Source organism: Chelonus insularis, unplaced genomic scaffold (assembly GCF_013357705.1).
Source record: "Chelonus insularis isolate UGA/USDA-ARS -01 unplaced genomic scaffold, ASM1335770v1 contig_139_pilon, whole genome shotgun sequence".
Lineage (NCBI taxonomy): Eukaryota > Metazoa > Arthropoda > Insecta > Hymenoptera > Braconidae > Chelonus > Chelonus insularis.
The window spans coordinates 1,585,008-1,604,644 of NW_023276379.1; the positions used below are offsets into that span (position 1 = coordinate 1,585,008).

Sequence of the window (19,637 nt, forward strand, 5' to 3'; positions counted from 1 at the left end):
ACTGATATCGTGAGCTTAAGCTGCCCCAAAGTGCTTTAACTCCTGATTCAACGTTAGTTCGACGTTGGTTAGGCTGCCTGATCACGAGTTAGTGTGACTGTAGATAGCAAGGTTAGTAGCAGAAGACATAGTGGAGCCTCAGTAAGAAAAAGTTAAATAGAAAGAAAGAGAGAAAAGGGATTGGGTCAAGCCAAGTTTATGGTGGAACGTAAGCCGGTTATAGGCGACGCCAATGTTATTTGATGGCCAAGTGCACTTCGTGTGCTTATGATACAACCCAAATGATACTCGGCCTTCTTTTATCCAAACTCCACTTTGTAATCTATTTTATAAATTATTTATTTTTAAACAAAAAAATTACTTTTTTCTTTATTGATGTTACGATTAAATTTTCCAAGGTTTAATAATGTAACTTTGATAAAAGATTAAATGAATAATTTAGAAAAAAGGTGGAAAAATTTACAGTCAAATAGTTGACTAGACGAATATTCATATAGAAAGTAACCACGGAATCTGAATCATCTTCTTGTGTCGTATCGTGCGACAGTTGGAATGTTATATTTCTCAAGGCAGAAACTTTGTTACATTGTTGGTCAAGTCATGCACATATGGAATATATGTTAGATGTGCAGACGGATCAAAGGAATGTGAAATGAATGAGAATAAAGAAGTTAGCCGGAAGCGTCTGGTGTAAATGATTTTCTGTGTTAATAATTTGCTTGAATGATAAAATTTTTTAATTTTAAGTTCTGCTTTATTCTTTTATAAGAAGGATGAATAATAATAATGAAAACTCAGAAACAAATCCTGGTATTTAATGAAAACTCCTATAATTACTTTTTAGAAGAATAAAATCTTTATAAATAATATTTAAATGTTATCAATAAATTGAACAGATATTAATAATTTTAATAACTGAAAAAAAAAGAAGGAAAGAAAGGGAATTTAAATGAACAAGTGCAGAAAAAAATATTTAATTTAATATTTTAAATTTCTTTTATTTAAATATTTTTCTTCAAAAGGAAAATATTTACATAGAGTATGCAATTGACGTATAATATAATTATAGAAAAGAATAAATTAATATTTTAATAATTATTCATTCACATGAAAAATTTCATTATGATTTTTTAGAGTTATTGGCCCTTTGAACGATTTCTGACATATTTCACAACGATAGCGATTCTTATTTTCATGTGATTTAATATGTTTATTAAGTAAATCCTTTCTGGCGAATGTTCTATCACAAAATGAACATCGAAATTTGTTTGGATTTGTGTGGAAAATATTGTGGCGTGTCAAATTGTCCAATCGAGAATATTTCTTCCTGCAAATATCACACGTGAATTTATTCCTGTCGGAGTGGCATCGTTGGTGATATTTTAAATATCGCTTTTGCGAAAATGTTTTTTGACAAGCACAGCAGGACACTTTATTGGTAATAATATTTTTTGTGACATTCGAGTGTTCCATTAATTCCTGTTCAGATGTAAACTGTCGTTTACAATATTGACAACTCAATGAGTTATCATCACTTTCATTTTCATTAGCATTCACATTTTTTTTTAAATCATCCAGCAATTGTTGATTAGTTAATATTTTGTATAAGTACAAATCTTTGAATTCTTTCTTTGGATCTGACGATGATAAAAATTCATTTGGAGTCGATACAGGTATGTTTTTGATTGATAAATCTAGAGCTTCAGATAACTCTGAATTATTAAATTCTTCCACTGATATTGATGCTTTTTTCATTTCTAAATTCAATGCTTCATAAACGTAAGCATGATTCTATAAACAAATACAATTCCAATGATTAAACAACAAAAGTTCGAAATATTTTAGATTAATTATTTAAAAATACATTAATTACCGTGTATGCATTACAAGTATTGTTTTCTTGTAATTGTCCAACATTCATTGGTATATTCCATTGTACATTACAATTAGATATATTTTCACATTTAGTAGAAAAGTTTCTTTGAATTCTCCGTTTCGGATAATTTTTTACTCTCATAATGGTAAAAATACAAAATTAATTTCTCTTTTGCTGAATTATTAATTGAAATAATTCAACTGATGAACGATCACTCGGTTTAAACCAATTTGAAAAACTAATCACCTTGGTTGTCACTATTATACTGTCCGGTTGTTACTAAGTTCCAAACGTCATCTTACTAATTTCTCTTCAATCGAATATATTTCAAAATAATAAATAGGAGGGAATTTCAATTATCGGTGACATTGAAAAATCCTTGAGAATCGTGAAAGCATAAGGTAAAGACATTGAGTTTGCAAACACCATATTAGGACAGATTTGAGTTTATATTAGAGGTAAAATTCCTGGAAATAGAGTGCATGAACCTCGAGACACGTGCGATCTCAATAAACAAAGGTGTTTAATTGACAAGCCGCCACAAAAGTGTTGTCGATTGATTCTACAATCCGCCACTCGAACATACAACTCTATTCAATATTTCTCACAATAATAAATCCACTTTACTCCATAATACACGGATTAAAATGTTATTAATTCAATCTATTCTAATAAATAATTGACATTGAATTTTATTATTACAAATAATAATTGAATTTAATCATTTATAATCGTTCTTTTAATTTTTTTTTTTTATTATAAATAAATTATTTAAATTTATTATTTTAATAGTCTTTATTATTTATAAAGTTGTTCCAAGTTTTTAAATTTTATTTTAAAATTTTTAAATCAAGAATAAACATGATTGTATATTTTAATTGTTGTTGAGGATGATTTAAATAAAAAATATTGAGAAAGTATAAGTATTGTTATAAATGATATTGAATAGTAACAAAGAATATAATTATTGTTGTGACAATGTTTAGAAGAAAATATTTTATTTTGATTTAACCTGATAATGTTATTAATACAAAATGGAAAAAAGACTTAAAATGAATAGAGAAAAGACGAACAGGCGGGTAGGTTAAATGAGGGTGAACAAAATTTTTTTTTTAATTGCAATTCATCCAGTATAACATTATCAAACCCAGTCTCAGTATTGTCATACTTGAACGGCGCTTTTCTTTATTTCCCTAGTGACTGTGCGGATGAGGTTATACATTTCTTTCTCTTCGTCATCTTTGTATTATTTAATTTTTTTTTATTTTATTTATTTTTCTTCGGTCTATGGCAATACTACCCGTCTTATTAGCAAAAGCTAATTGGAAACACAAATGGTCATTCACGTTCTGGGCATACTAGAAAGAAGAAAAGAGAAGCAAATAATGAAAGATCGTACATTGACGTGGTAAGAGATGGGAAAAGTAAAAAGAAAGCGAAGAATGAAATAAAAGAATGGAATGAGAGTCGTGAACGGGAGTAGAAAAAAAACGAGATGAGAGGAGAGAAGGGAAGAAACATTTTTAAGTATTAAGGTTGTATTTGCCCCGGATAATTAGGACTTTTTCCCCTGGCCAATTGGAATGAATAATTGATTTCATTTCCTATCTTCAACATCATTCTTTTTTTATATTTATTTTTCTATCGGTAATAATGGTAGTGTTGACACTTTTTTGGTAATGTCACACTGTCATGTTAAAATTTACATGTTTTTTTCTTCACCAAGAAGACTGAAATATCACTAAGCTTTTAAACTTTCTTTCTTTGAATTTATTGAAAAAAAATTAATATCAATTTATGTTTATAAAATTAATTTATTGAAGCTGCAAAACAAAAAAAAGGATATTTCGATGAATAATTTACTATAGATGTTGCTTTATACATCAAGGCAATCACATCCTGTCGTTTGATATCTGATGAAACGTAGTGCCGTGGTATTAATCAGGGCTTTATGAGTCTTGAAATATCGCGCGCGATGTCGTGCGATATGATGACGAGGGTGACGATAAAGCGAAGAGCAAAGCAGCGAATAGAGTATGAAGGGGATGAAATGAAGTAAGTAAAAAGAGTGAGGGTAAGCGAGATAGAGAAAAGCTTGAGCCATCATAGCACCAAAACATCAATGTCAATAATAATTCATTGATTACTTAATTCACAGTAACCATGGCGACCGTCCTTATTCTGCTCCCTTTATTCTCATTAATACACATTTCTTACGGTTACTCCCGTTTCTTATTTATCCTTATTTATGTCTGTATATATATTAATTTTCATTTTTTATTATTATATTCTCTAAATTACAATATTGACGGATAATCATTTTTTGTCTTGTCAAATGTTTTTATCTTATAATAAATTAGAATTCATATAATGGGATTTATTTGAGGACAAACAAAAAATAGAAACATGATTTGTTTATTAGCAAAAAATAAAATAAGAAATGACGGATGTAGACGTCAGAGTGTAGATTTGATGACACCAACAAAAAAATGACTAGAGCTTGGGGAAGGATATAAGTCTCGGTAACTCGTAACGGTTCGTTCATTATGATTTAATACAAACACGGTGGTAATGTCGTCAGAGAGACTCTCGCGTATAAATAATTCGCGTGGCCGGACGCGTACCCTGAGGACTGTAGTCAGAGGTGAAACTGGGGAAGGAGAGAAATGAGAGGGGTAGGGAAGAGGGTGAAAGGGGCAGAGGAAAATGATGAAGAAGGAAGGGGAAGGTTTTTAATGCAGCATCTCTGGGGGCGACGAGGATTACCAAGGCTAAAAAGGAAGTTTTTAATAATTTTTCATTTTCTCTATATTTATTATCGCACGCTTCCTAACTAGGGGTATGAGGGTGAGAGGGTGTAAAGGGCGTAGAGACAATGGAGGATCACCCGCGGGGTTAGCCAAACTGAGAGCTCTGGGTAAATGCGCGATTGTCAGTTGTCGTTGTAAAATTTTAATTCATTCTCTCCTTCTGTCTTCTTTTTTTTTATATCTTTTCTTCTCTCTTTCTCTTTGCCTGGAACCTCATACTCTATATACTTTCTACACCCTTTTTCCGATCTTCGCATAAAGACCCTGGTTCGAAGCGCGGCTACTAGCTCTCATAATCCGCAAAGAATAACAACATCCACATAGATTTTTTTACATATACTCTAAAAAATTATTTGATCTCAGTCTCTCAGAAGAATAGCTGAATTTATTTTTTTACGTCTCTTTGTCTCTTTTACGATTACTTCAAATCTTAATTTTATTAATAATCATGTATTAAAATTTAATTATTTTATTTATTATTTAATGATGATGATGATGATGATTAAAAAAAAAGAAAAATATAATTTACATGCATGACAATTCTTTTAGTTTCATGTGTTTCTCATGAATTGTACTGGTGATCTTAGCAGTACGTTCCAGCTCATCGTCAAAAATATAGTAACACTGTGTAATATATATAATGTATATGCATATACTCTATCGCCCAAAATTCAGAATTGCAAATTCTTTAATTCCCAGGACGCACGGCATAGCATAGATATACCTTCCGCACCATGTTCCTACCCTCCTTGCCTTCATTCATCCTGTTCATCCAATCCTACGTCCTTTTGGTCCAGACCAGGAAAATACCTTTGCCTGACCTATACAAATATCGTTGGAGACGAGAGAATGTGTATTCAAAAATTTACATAGGTACATTCTGATTAAAGTGTCCTAGAAAGCAAATCTAATACAACATCCGACCACTATGAATCTTCTCATCCTTATTTCCATTCTCATATCTTTCAGTTTCGTGACTTTATCAAGATTACACTAGAATTGATTTTATATATCATTGAAAATTATTTTCTCATTATATTTCATATTAGTGTTGTTAACTTTATGTTTCAATGAAATAAAAAAAAGTCATTTGAAATAGTAAATTATGATAAAAAATATCACAGTAGCTAGAGCATTGGACGAAATAATCTGCAATTAATCCACATTGGAATTGAGTGTTATTAAGGGGATGTAATAAGGATTTTCTGCAGCCCGAGTTAAAATCTCCTTTAATCGTATCTCAGAAATATCTTGGTTACTAACCCTCTATCTGGAAGATTAGTTGCGCCAAATGCACGATACCTACAGTAAATCATTGATTCTAATGATTATCCAAAATCACATGTCTCACTGTAATTGATTAAAGATTTCTACTTTGATATATTAACTTTTATATTAAATACTCCAAAGACTATATCATTTGAGTTAAAAATTTTATCGATTCTTGTCTAACTTTTATATATATGTAGGTATTGTTTAAAGGTATCTAATTACCGCGATCTATCACTGAGTGTCAGCAGTATAGTCCATAATAAATGATCGATCGAGTAAAAGCGTCTGAACCATATGGCTCTGTCTAAGGTTCAATTTATAATCATTTTTCTTTCAAATAGATTTCATTTTATTATGCTACTAGTGTATTATAAAATATCACAGTTCAATCAACAAAATCATTTGGACATAAATAATAATATTAAACAATTCTTTTGCAATTTTTCATTAATAATTGCTGTACAATGATAGTTTTTTTTTATTATCATTTAACCCTTTGTAGCTTTATGTGACATTTTTGAAACAAACAATAATCCTGCAACAATAGTTATACTATAATTAATTCAACAAAAATAATTAATTATTATTAATATTTGTATGCCTAACGTTATTTCATTATCAACATCATTTATTTTTTTAAGATCATGGGCCACAAAGGGTTAATATTTTTAAAAATTGCAATCATTAGATTAAAATAAAGAAAAGGAAAAAAAGATTAGAGATATATTTGAATCGTTTATATATAATGAACAAACGTTTTTAGAATACCGGGTAACTAGGAAGGCGAAAAGGAAAAAAAAAACTTTCCGTATCTCGTCCTTGAAGTACGATATGTAGAAAATACGTATATGGAAAAGAAGGGCAGGGGTTGAATTTTAATTATTTTCCCTTTGCTAAGTGTAATATTTCAATGCTCTGGCACAAGCTCGGCTCACTCGCCGCCATTTCTGTCAAGTAATGTTATTATAATTATACATATATGCCCAGCTCGCAGCTCGGTCATTTCTTGCCTCCATACCCCGTACATTTTCCAACTTCTCCCACCCCTTATACACTCACTCTCCCTCCCCCCATCTCTTTATCCACCCTCTTCTTGTCGTCATCCGCTTGCTCCTTCTCACACAGCATTGCTGCATTGTACAATTAAAATTTCGCAATTATCGCGTACGTAATGAAATTCATCTCATATTTTCATGTTACAAATTCTTTCAATTTTTTTATTTATTTTATTTTAATAATAAACGAATTTACTTTGTGGTGAATCAAATAACCGAAGGAATGAGTATTGTATAAGAAAAATGACAATTATTTTTTGATAACTTATATTATTTTATTTTCTTATTTATCAAAATCGTAAAAAACTCACCAAAAAAAAAAGATTTTTTTTTATTCTGGAAATAATAAAGTAATAAATAATTCTATACTCTGAAAAAGGCAGTTTATTACAATCTACGATTGTACCTGAAAATCTCAAGGAGTAGGTTTAATCAAGAACGAACGGTAGAAAATGTTTTCGTGGTATGAGTTTGTGGAGTTGAACGAATTGTTTTGATAAGTCGCCAGGACAATACGTCGTTAAAGTGCTGAGGGGGATGAAGAATGTTGAGAAAGCCGCTGCGAGATTCTCTGGAACGAAGACACGGAGACTTTCGAAGTTTAGATTAAATCCGCAATGGATAAATACTCGTAATAGAACGCTGGGGTGTCATAAATTAATGTGACGTTAGTAGTCACTGTCAAAATTCACGGTATTATTATACAAACACCTTATTCAAAATAATTCGATATACATATTTGTTAATACATCTTTTATATTTAAACAATCTCCCGACTAATTTTATTATTATGATGATAAAAATTTAAATGATAAAACTTTGATTTTATTTTACTTATAATTCTTCAATAGCTTCAGTTATTTAACTTAATTTCAAGATTGCGTTTTGGAATTTTATGACGCAAAACTTACCCTTCACTGAGATGAGTCGTGAGTTCGATTATACTGTATTTCTTGCGCCACACCATTCCTCGATGCTCCTTTGCATATTAACAATATCATTTGGAGAATAAAAAGGAGAGAGAAACAGTAAAAGGAAAAGGAGATGGCAGAGGCTTGGCGGTTTTACGGATAAAAAATTTCGAAGCTTTCAACTCATCCCTGAAAATTCATCCCCTTTCACTTTTCGTCTTACTTTCTTGTCGTACTTACTTCTTTACCACCCCTTATTCCGCCCCAATGGCCCCGACTCTTTTTTACGATACTGCCAATTATACGCTCGTTTGAATTCACTATTCCCGAGCCAAAAGTATCCCGATATAAATTTTTATCTGAACTAAAAAAACCTCACATTTTACCTCATATTATCCTAGAATTATTTTTGATCATTTCTCTGATATCTATTTTCCCAAAGTTCAACACATTTTTTTCCTTCCATTTACCATGTAAATTTCATGTCATTTAATAAATTAGTCACATGAAAAGCAGGAATTTGAAAATTTTTTTTTCTCGAGCTTTTCACTTCTATTAAATATTATTGAAAGTGGAAATTAACATCTCCAATGGTAATCAACACTTTTTTAAGGGTGATATTGCTTCACAATACATGTTACGCTTACCTGCACTTGTATTAAAATTTAATAAGAAATATATGAAAGTCATAAAAGGAATTTTTTTTTCTTTTTTTTTGTCGATATACATGCACTCGTTCATTTCATAATGTCAATTTATTCCATTATTTAAACTATTGAAACTATTGAAACTATTGAAAAATATTGAACAAAATATTTTTTAACACACTTGTATTCAACATTATAAATACCAAATACCATTATAAATTTAAACAATTCATTTATAAACACTATTTAATAAATATTTAAAACAATTCTATCGTTTACCCTTGAACTATTGTTGTTCAAAAATTTTTTAAGATGAACGAAAGTTAAAAATGTTGATTTTTTATATATGTTATTTGATATAAACTAAATTATTTGCTTGCGTGTCCTTGCAAATGTACAGAAATAAAGCGGTTATGTTACTACGAATATAAGCACACAAGCTGGTTCATTAGAGACATTTGAGTTTGTGACGTAAGGGGGTGAAGGATTGAAGATATAAAGCAAGGCAAAAGGGGGAAGGTAAAGGGTGAAGAGGTGGAAGAGGTTACGCTGTGACCGTGGAATGAAGCTTAAGAGGGGACGCTGTAGACAGACAAAATCAACAACGAGTAACGAGAACTCCGTGATATTAATCCACTCGACGAGTTTTCAAACTTTCTACAAAGCCGTTGCTGCTACTGATGTCGACGTCGTCGTTGTCGTCGTCATCATTACATGCTCGACTTTGACATTTGTTCTGCCTATTTACAATAAAACCATAATCAATATTTTATAACAGACTACTATATTTACCTGTTTCATATTTTGACATTATTATCATTGTCATTACTTATTTATTTGCTTCATCTTTAGTTGCTAAACATTTAATATTAAATTTTGTATTTATTATAATTTTTAATGACATTGTAAATAAATTATGAATTATTATTTTTGAAAGTTAAAAAAGAAAATTTACACTGATACAACTCATTCGTATTGACTTCAGCATTATTGAAACCCATAACTCATCCCCATCTCTTAAAATACAAAAGTGAAAAATAAAAACAATAAATGACAAATAAAGAAGAAGGGTAGAGTTCATTCATCATCATTATTGTCTTATTACAATGGCTTGAAGTAAAAATTTGTTTTTTAATATTTTTGAGATAATTAATAATTAATTAAAAACTTTATAAAATATTTGATTCTATTTTTCACACTTTTCTTTTAATAGAAAGAAAAGTATCTAAATGTACTTTCAATAATTGCATGATTTACTTAAAGGTGCCACATCAATATAAATATATCCAGACATTAGATGAAATGGTTTTAAAGACGTTGCAGATAAAAGCAAAAATAAAGTATAAAAGTAGAAGAAGGCTGATCCCTGGCATTGATTTTGCAATGTAAAACATTTCGAGATAAAAGATAAATTCAAGGGGGTGAAAGTGAGACTTTCAAAAGGATTGAAAATGTTGAAAAAGAAGTATAGTGCATAGCTGGTTTTTTTCCCTTCACAATAAGAATGGAAAATATTAATGGTTACGGGGATTTGACGGCATATTGCTCACGTTCAGTCGATGCCATCTGATCGTTTTATGATGTCTTTGCTTTTTAATATTATCTGAAAATGCTAAGAGAATAAAAGCTTGTACCAGAGGTTGGATAATGTCAAATATATTGTACAATTTATCAATCACGATCAGTTATAATAACTATCATTTTATCAATTCCTATCTTATGAAGACATGTCAATAAATAATAATATAATAATTATCAACGAAATGGATTGACGAGAATAAAAATAGGAAAATATTATCATTATTTACATCTTAGTCTTCTTTTGTTGATAGGATTTAAGAGACACTTAGAGCATAAACTGGAAACAATAACAGAAACGAACTTACTCATTACGCTTCGATTAAGATAAAATCATCTTCGTTTCTCTGTTCAGTACTTAAACATTTATTTCATTTCTCGATTTATTTTATTGCTCTCTTTCTCTATCACAGACGCCTTTATCTTGCTCTTCTTTCCTGGCCATTGTGTCATTTAAACCCTTTCAGGGAATACTTTCCTAGATAATTGACGTATAGTACGAGATAAGATATAAATAAATTAAAGAATTAAAATAGAAGATAGAAAAAAAAAACGATAATTAAAATATTATTGATAAAAAATATAATTCAAAATTATCAACTGAACTAATTAAACAGCTTGAATATAATCTGGTTTTAATTTTTATGCTTCAGTTGTTGATATAAAAGCTTCTTTAGCAGAGGAATATTTTTTGAAAGAAGCAGATGAGGATAGTGAAGTTAACAGAAAGTAAAACAGGATGTAAGAAAAGGAAATGGTGAATAAAAAAATGAAACCGATTCAAACGTTCAAGTCTGGTGACATTTCATTCTCAGCACACCCGTCGAGCGTACGATTACTTTCTTTTTGTTTTCATTTAATTACAGATGTCAGGGGTTGTATATTCTAACCCCCCTACCCCACCTATTTCTCTCGACATCTCTCCATTATTCTTTTATTTATTCCAATTATCTACACGACGTGAATTTGTCATTGCCCTTGATTTTTTTCATCCCCTAGGATGCGTAAAGAAGTTACGAGCTTTTGAGTGTGGGTTACCCGGAAAGACGATGAAATTACTGGAAAATTATTCAAACTTCCTATGGATTTTTTTTTTAATATTCTTTCCAATCTAACATAGTTTTTAATTTCATTTTAAACTTATCATAATCTTCAATCAAATATCAAAATACATTTCATTAAATTCAATAAAATATTTTATTGTGAATATTTTCATTTGTTTTCATTGATTAAATTTACATTTTTTTGTATAAAAAACAAAAATTAATTAAGTAAAATTCAAATAATATTTTAACATTAATGAGTAGACAAATTTATTAATATTTATATTTATGTCAGCGTAAGTAATTAAAAGTATTTTTATATTATAATAAAAGTAAAGATTTTCAAATAATACTAAAAAATTTTAACTTCTAGTTTTATTAAAGTGCATTTAATATGTTAATATTCCTGAAAAAAGACTAGCAAGTCATTATAAAAAATCCATGCTTCAAAGGTTTATCTGTATGTCATTTAAAAAGTGCTTGCAACTTCGATATCAATATTCTAAAAACGCCCTTTGTCGCTGTGGTAAAAAGGTACTCGGAAAACAACCCCTCTTGTTTCTTCACTCGAAACTCCTATATCACCCCCTATTTCTTCATCTCTTTTTTAGTTCTTAAGTCACTGTATCTTACACATAAGAAATACCATGTCAAATATACGTCAAATTCATTTTTTTTTCTCTTCACTATTGTTGAAAATTTGTTATAATAAATTTTACATTTTTAAATTAATAAAAAAATAAATAAATTATTTTAGATCAACAACGCAATAGATAATTGATTGAAAAAAAAAATACAAGAAATGCAATAACAAATACTAAATTAGAGAAATATTTTTCTGTTTGTGTCAGTGATTGAAGAACTGTGATATTTGCAAATTAGAAATAACAATGATGATTGTTGAACAATTCAATATTATTTCAATTTTCTACGGTCCGTTTGCAAGCTCCTTGAATTCTCTATACTCTCTATGACAAAACAAGCCCATGAGTGTCTGTAGTATATGTATACCCCCTTCAGAAGCCTAGCGTTTATTCGCCAAGAGCATTTCATCAGAAGCGCCGACAAACTGTATACAGACCACTTAACTCATAAATGAGGAATTATTTCATCGTGAAATCGTGTATGGGCCAAAAAGCATTGCAATTAACGCTAACCAACTTCACGGAGACGCCGACGAACCGCTCGAGAGACTGGATTATGTACTTTCATGCCTCGAAGCACCTCCTTGTTGACTTTTTTCCTCTTTTCTCTATTATTATTTTATTTCTAAATCAATATTTGAAGTAAATAATAATAAAATTGCTAAATCGAGAAATTCTTAACCGTTTTAACAATAATTTGTCAAATGACATTTCTTTTAAAATGGTAAAATAATTAATGAACATTTAAAAATGATTTAAACAATTATTCGAAATGACGTGAATATTTATTTAATCTATTATTGATGATATGATTTAGTTTGAAAGCTGTAGAAGACATGTATTTGTTGAAGATGGCATAGAATCGTTATCAGTGACTCTGGCAGCCTCTATCTATCTATACTACAATGCAGAGATATTAATTATGGAAGATTATGATAAGACACGAACAATAAGCCCGTATTGAATGAGATGAAACCCAAGTCAAGGAGACCGAGTATGTTAAAGGACGTAGAATTGAAGAGACAGGCAAATCTTACCGCTGGTTCAACAAGATCGTCTTACATTACAAAATTGGTACTCGTTGTTATAGTGCTACTCACATTATGAAGACAATTGGTGTTTAGATTTAACTTTTAATTTTATATCTAATTGAAATCATCAAGTTCAATTTCTAATATCATAAAACTTAGTAAATAATAAACAATTAATAAAATTATTTCAACTAATCTATTTATTAGAGTAAGCATCTCCATGGGTAAAAAATAGGTTTGCTATTGGTTAGCATGATATTTTAATTGTAGTCGTGTGGATAAACTTAATTGAACATAAATATTCCCCAGTCATATTGAAGTTGTTCTATTTTTTAAATACACATATTTTTTATCTGTAAAAATATGATAAAAATCAAAAGTCATGAGAAAATGAGTAACGTGCTTTAAAATTCTACTAAGAGACAAGTACTCTCGTCTTGAAGCCTTTTTACGAGTTCTCAAGCATGGATCTGTAGCCTTATCATACGCAGCAGTCATTTTACGAGGGTTGAAGATAGCAACTACTGCTTTCGCCATAGTGAATTCTCTCAGTAACTCGTTCGAGCTTCTTTGAGAAACGATTGAGCTCTGTGCGACAGGAGAAATGGAAATTTGATTTCACCCACCGTCTGTTATTGCACCGTCGAAACGTCGCGTTGTAGAAACCGCATCTGAGAAAGAGAAAACACTAGAGTGAGAAAGGGTGACGAGAGTTAGAAAAGGAGAGGAGTATTTTAGAGGGTTGTGTAGCAGCAGTTGGATTGAATGTAGAGGATAAGGAGAAAATGGATAAGAGGAGGGGGAGGGAACGATATCAAGAGGTTACCACATCATGATTTTTACCATTAGAAAATTTGCATCTTTCGTAATATACTATTTAGTTGATTATATATAAATCAACTAGACAGCTCTCTTTCATCAGACCAATCTTGTCGACCGTATTGGAAATATGTTCGTTAATATAACGACCTTCTATCTTTTGATAACATTTTAGGCTTGAAATTTCACCAAAGTGAAGACTGTGATGTACAAGGAGAAATTTTAGCTCCTTAGGTCTTACGTTCTTATGTCAACTGTCGCTTGATCCGCAATCAGGAGAAAACGATACTCAAGCATTTCGATGATACTGCTTCAAGGGTTTTAGACTCTTACAGAAATTGCCAAGTTAATTAGATCGTGTTCATCAAGGCGTTGCCTAACTTGAAGATCCAGATCTACCAAGAAAACAAATGGAGTTCAAATTTAATCACTAGATTTAAGTTGTTTTACACACTTATAACATTCCCCGTATAAAAAAATTTCGTTTCCAAAAGTTCCCCGACGATTCCCTCATAAGACTACGGGGAACGTGAGGGGTACAATTTTTTTTTTTTTTCATTTTGATGTAATGGAATTAATGATATATTGGCGAGAAACTATAAGACATGGAAATGTGCATAACTTCTATGCTAATAGTAGTATGGAGTTGATCGAGGGCTCATTTGAAAGATCTCGACAAGAGGAAAAGAGTCGATATGGTTAAAATCATAATTGGAGCATAATTTGTGCTAAAATAAAAGAAAGTTCCCGTTTTACCCCGTTTTAGGGGTGAAATAATTGATTTTTCATATGTTTGACCCGATTCCGCATTTCTACGCTTCAAGACGAAGAGAATGAGTCCTCGATCATCAAAATCGGAGAACTTTGATTTTTCACCCCCAAAAAATGGCAAGTGGTACCCCTTTCCATTTTTTTTGGCCAAAAAATAAAAGTTCTCCGATTTTCGAGTTTGACCACTCATTTTCTTCGTCTTGAAGCGTAGAAATGCGGAATCGAGGCACCGTTTAGAAAAATTTACTTTAACACCCTCAAAATGGGGTAAAACTGAATACAAATTAAAAATGATCATCCCCTCGACTTTAAACCCCTATAACTCATGAACAGACGGTCCTATGACTATTTTTAGGGACGTTTTAGAAACCTAAGAATGTAAGCTAAATATAGATATTCATGAAAATTGTTTAAAAAATTTCTTTCACCCTTAAAATCGCTAAAATATAAAAAAAAATCACATTTTTTGGGGAGTTTGCCACCTATTTTGGCAATTTTAAGGGTGAAATAATGGTTTTAACTATTTTTTATGGATATGAATCTTTAGCTGAGATTCTGAAGTTTTCGAATACCTCCTTAGAATTATTATTCGATAACTTGTATGCGAGTTATAGATGTCCAAAGTCGAAGTAGGGGTAGAAAAATCATCTACTTCCGACTTTAGATCTCCATAACTCGTGAAAAAATTCTCAAACGTTGATTTTTAAGAGTTGTCTAGAAACTTCAGAATCTCAGCTAAAGATTCATATCCATAAAAAATAGTTAAAACCATTATTTCACCCTTAAAATTGCCAAAATAGGTGGCAAACTCCCCAAAAAATGTGATTTTTTTTTATATTTTAGCGATTTTAAGGGTGAAAGAAATTTTTTAAACAATTTTCATGAATATTCATATTCAGCTTACATTCTTAGGTTTCTAAAACGTCCCTAAAAATGGTCATCGGACCGTCCCATTCATGAGTTATAGGGGTTTAAAGTCCAGGGGATGATCATTTTTAATTTGTATTCAGTTTTACCCCATTTTGAGGGTGTTAAAGTAAATTTTTCTAGGCGGTGCCTCGATTCCGCATTTCTACGCTTCAAGACGAAGAGAATGAGTGGTCAAACTCGAAAATCGGAGAACTTTTATTTTTTGGCCAAAAAAAATGGAAAGGGGTACCACTTGCCATTTTTTGGGGGTGAAAAATCAAAGTTCTCCGATTTTGATGATCGAGGACTCATTCTCTTCGTCTTGAAGCGTAGAAATGCGGAATCGGGTCAAACATATGAAAAATCAATTATTTCACCCCTAAAACGGGGTAAAACGGGAACTTTCTTTTATTTTAGCACAAATTATGCTCCAATTATGATTTTAACCATATCGACTCTTTTCCTCTTGTCGAGATCTTTCAAATGAGCCCTCGATCAACTCCATACTACTATTAGCATAGAAGTTATGCACATTTCCATGTCTTATAGTTTCTCGCCAATATATCATTAATTCCATTACATCAAAATGAAAAAAAAAAAAAAATTGTACCCCCCACGTTCCCCGTAGTCTTCTAAGGGAATCGTCGGGGAACTTTTGGAAACGAAATTTTTTATACGGGTTGGTTTATTCTATACTCTATTGATTTAACTGATCACAAAATTCCTGATATCCATTAATTGATAATTTTCCGATTGAAATAAATTATTTTATTGCAATGTTTTGATATAATATCATTATTTATTCAATTATTTTTTTTGATATTTTTTCTTTAAGTCAGTCAAGTGATCTGGTCAATCCTGAAGGAGTTTGAGTGGATTCTCAAGAAGTTGGAATATTCAGTAGAAAGGGCGAATCTGTCTGAAATATATTTGTATTGCTGTGAATACTTGGCATTCCCTTGATTTAGCTCAGCCGATGAGGGGAATCACCCATTTCATGTCTTTCTCAATCGAATTCTCTGTTTTCCCTTCAGAGTACCCTACAACTGTGTCGAAATCTACCGGATTCCAAAGACGCCTCATTTCCTTATGCTTTTGCCTGTTTGCTTACTAATAATATACGAATATCTATCCCGAAGGATATGGAAGATGTCTACTGATGTTTCACAGGAATATATTCAAATTCTTCTGACCACTATCTAAAATTCCAACTTGTTATTGAAAATGTTTATTTGACACATGACTATTGAATATTTAGACATTTAAATGTCTTGAATGAACGAGGGTTTTTATTTTATTATTACTCATGTCAATTAATTTTCACAATGAAAATAATCTTATGACAATAGTCATTAACTTTAAAATTAATTAAAAGATTACTCATAACTTTGTAACAGTAAATATTTTTTCATCTTTTGTTTGGAGAAAAATAATTATAAAAATAATTGGAAATGTAATAGAACAATTAATAACATTACAGTGAATAAATTAATCGTCAATAGAAATGCTACTGTCTTTATAAACTGTCGTTAAAGTTAGTCGTTAATGTATAATTAAACATGAAACGAAAAAAATATTCAAATGCACATAATGCTTTGAGCTCAATTATTTCACTCTTTCATTCTGTAATTATACTGAAAGTGATTTAGGCACATAATTTGTGAATTAAGATAAATTGCAAGAATTGGAAAATTATAATAATTCAAGTGGTATTATTATTAAAAAAAATAACAATCATTAAATTATTCAATATTTTCTCACATGATGATAATGCGGGTGTGTATATTTTTTAAACTGATTTTTTTTTCAACTTTTTTTGTAAATAATAAATTATTTAAATCCAGACATCAAATGATAAAACAATGGATAAAGTGATGAAGAGAAAATGGATGCTATGAATTTGGATTTGGCGGTAGTAAAGCAACATTAAATCTTGTAGAATCAAATGGCTATTGTTTGTGTAGATCTGTCAGTCTAGATTCATACCAATTCAATGCTCACAACACAGTAAAGTACATATGTAATACAATCCGAACACCACAAAAGGGTGAGTGAGTATGAGGAAGGAGGTACGGTAACTACCCCCTTTCTAAATGTCGTTATTTCCATTTCTACACGTACAACAATGGGAAATTTGACTGGTTTTGATTTAACAGGAAACAATGGCGACAGGCGCTGCCTATACTTGCTGTTGATATTATTGCATTGTTAATCTCATTGCTATCACTAATTTCGAGTCGTTTTATAACGTCCTTAAAATCTTAATGGGTATAATCATCATTTTTCTTTTTTCCAGTCTTACTAAAAATATGTTCCAACAATGCACTAGCTCTATTTTTTAATCTCTTTAGTGTTCAATTAAAAAGAGAGGGTTTAAAAAATTTTATGATGATTAATTTGTATGTAAACAAATGATGAAGAAAGTCATATTAATATTATTATGTCGATCAAATCACAATGAATATTTGAATGTTCAAACCTTTTAACTTTGATCATGAGTTTAAGAAGTGAATAATATTAATTAAAATGTTCTTTTGCGGCTCTTTCTTTCTTATCTTACCCTCTTGTCTCACCCTAACGTCATTTATTTATTCGTTCGTATTTATTTATACCTCAAAGTACTCAGACTTGACTTATTTGCACCCGGTTTTCTTTAAATGTTGCCACCCTCAAACCCTTTAACGTCTACTTTTACCTCCCCCTTTACCCTTTTTTTATTATTCTTCTCATCATAAGGGTGACTTTTAGTGAAAGTTCAAGTGGTAAAGATAAAAAAAATAAAATTAACGATAGGATTCAAATGAATTTTTATTAATTGAATCACGCAACGAGTGACACGATCTCTCACTCTCTTCTTACCCCCTTATAATCTACCCTTTTTAACTCCTAGGGGTTGACTTGTTGCGACTCGTCTTATTTTTATATTTTGCCTTTTTTTCCTTCTTTCGTATCCCCTAACTCGTTGACGAGACTAAAACGAGACTGTCGATTGCCGTTTCCCCATCGATGCTCACCTACAAGAGGGTAAGCAACCCCATGCAATAAACCAACCACCTTATATTCTTTCACCAATAATTTTACATCGTATGAAGATGAAAAAACTTTTATTAAATACTCTGATATAGTATTTAATAACAATGAATGAAAGTATATCATCACAATGAAGTGAAGAAAAAAATTATTTCTCTTTTATTATTAAGTTTGAAATAGATTAAAAAATAAAAATATTAATGGCAGTACGAAATGATGATGATTTTTTTTGGTGTTGTTGTTGTTAAAAGATTGAAAAAATTTTCTTAAAATGAAAAAACATTTTAAAAATTTCATTTTAGAGGCAAAAAAGCGAAGATAAAAGGATAGAATGTGAAACATGAGGATAAGTACAAACGTGGCTATCGCAAAAGTCTTGGATGAGAGGATGAGATACACATTTAAAGAACGTTGACGATGACGACGCGTTCCTAAAGGGGATAAGGGTGGTACAGTAGAATGTTGAGGTACAGTCGACTAACAGACATGAGGGTTAGAAAAAGATGCAAAACATAAAAGGAACAGTAGTAGGTATTAATATTTAGCGTCTCTGAAGCCGCCCGCATTCAACCTACTCTACACATTACCCTTCTATTTTTTTCCCTTCCTTCAAGTTTTTCCACTCCCTCAACTCTTTTCTCGACCAACACTCATTTATAAAAAATTTAAATACAACCAATACTTATAAAGATACATTCCAGAGACACGAATGATGCTTTTTTTTCTTATTTTAAATATTATTTTTCTTTTATATTCTTATCAATCTTTTTCATATTTTTTTTTTTACTTTGCACACGTCACACTAAAGATAAAAGGTAGCTGATGTATACATATGTATACAGATATAAAAACTATTTCCAAATGCACGACCGATTTAAAGAGAGATTTCAGCATGTGTTGTGTTCATGGTCAACGTTAGCATCACTGTTGTCACATCCCTCTTGTTTTAGAGTTTCATCCTTTATGAAACCCACATTGCCGTCATAGATGATAGCATACTTTTACTTATAGTCATATAAAAATTACACAGCCATTATACATATGGACATCTATAGACGTATAGCAGTGTATAGTCAATAGATAATAGAAAGCGTCGACACTCGAGTCATGTGAATAGCTCGAAGATCAAACAGCAACCTCAATCGTTGTTTGCTTTTCATCAGAATATATATACCTTATGTTACAACTTGGAGATTTTATTTACAATCTTCTGTTCTCTTTATTTATTAATGCCTGTGAAA

General features: G+C 30.8%; 1 protein-coding gene across 1 annotated transcript; it reads right to left on the minus strand.

Moving 5' to 3' along the window:
* Positions 1-1,047: 1,047 nt before the first annotated feature.
* LOC118074756 (PR domain zinc finger protein 5-like) lies at positions 1,048-2,160 on the minus strand. Its single transcript, XM_035096205.1, has 2 exons — positions 1,874-2,160; positions 1,048-1,791 (listed from the first exon to the last, which is right to left on the minus strand). Exons 1-2 carry the CDS (start codon positions 2,015-2,017, stop codon positions 1,096-1,098), a joined length of 840 nt encoding a protein of 279 aa, XP_034952096.1. The 5' UTR covers positions 2,018-2,160; the 3' UTR covers positions 1,048-1,095.
* Between the last annotated feature and the right edge of the window lie 17,477 nt (positions 2,161-19,637).

Excerpts from the sequence above, each read along its gene's own strand:
- LOC118074756 (XM_035096205.1), bottom strand. The coding sequence starts at position 2,017 with ATGAGAGTAAAAAATTATCCGAAACGGAGAATTCAAAGAAACTTTTCT. Across the intron at positions 1,792-1,873 it reads ATACTTGTAATGCATACACG|AATCATGCTTACGTTTATGA; the intron begins GTAATTAATGTA and ends ATTTGTTTATAG.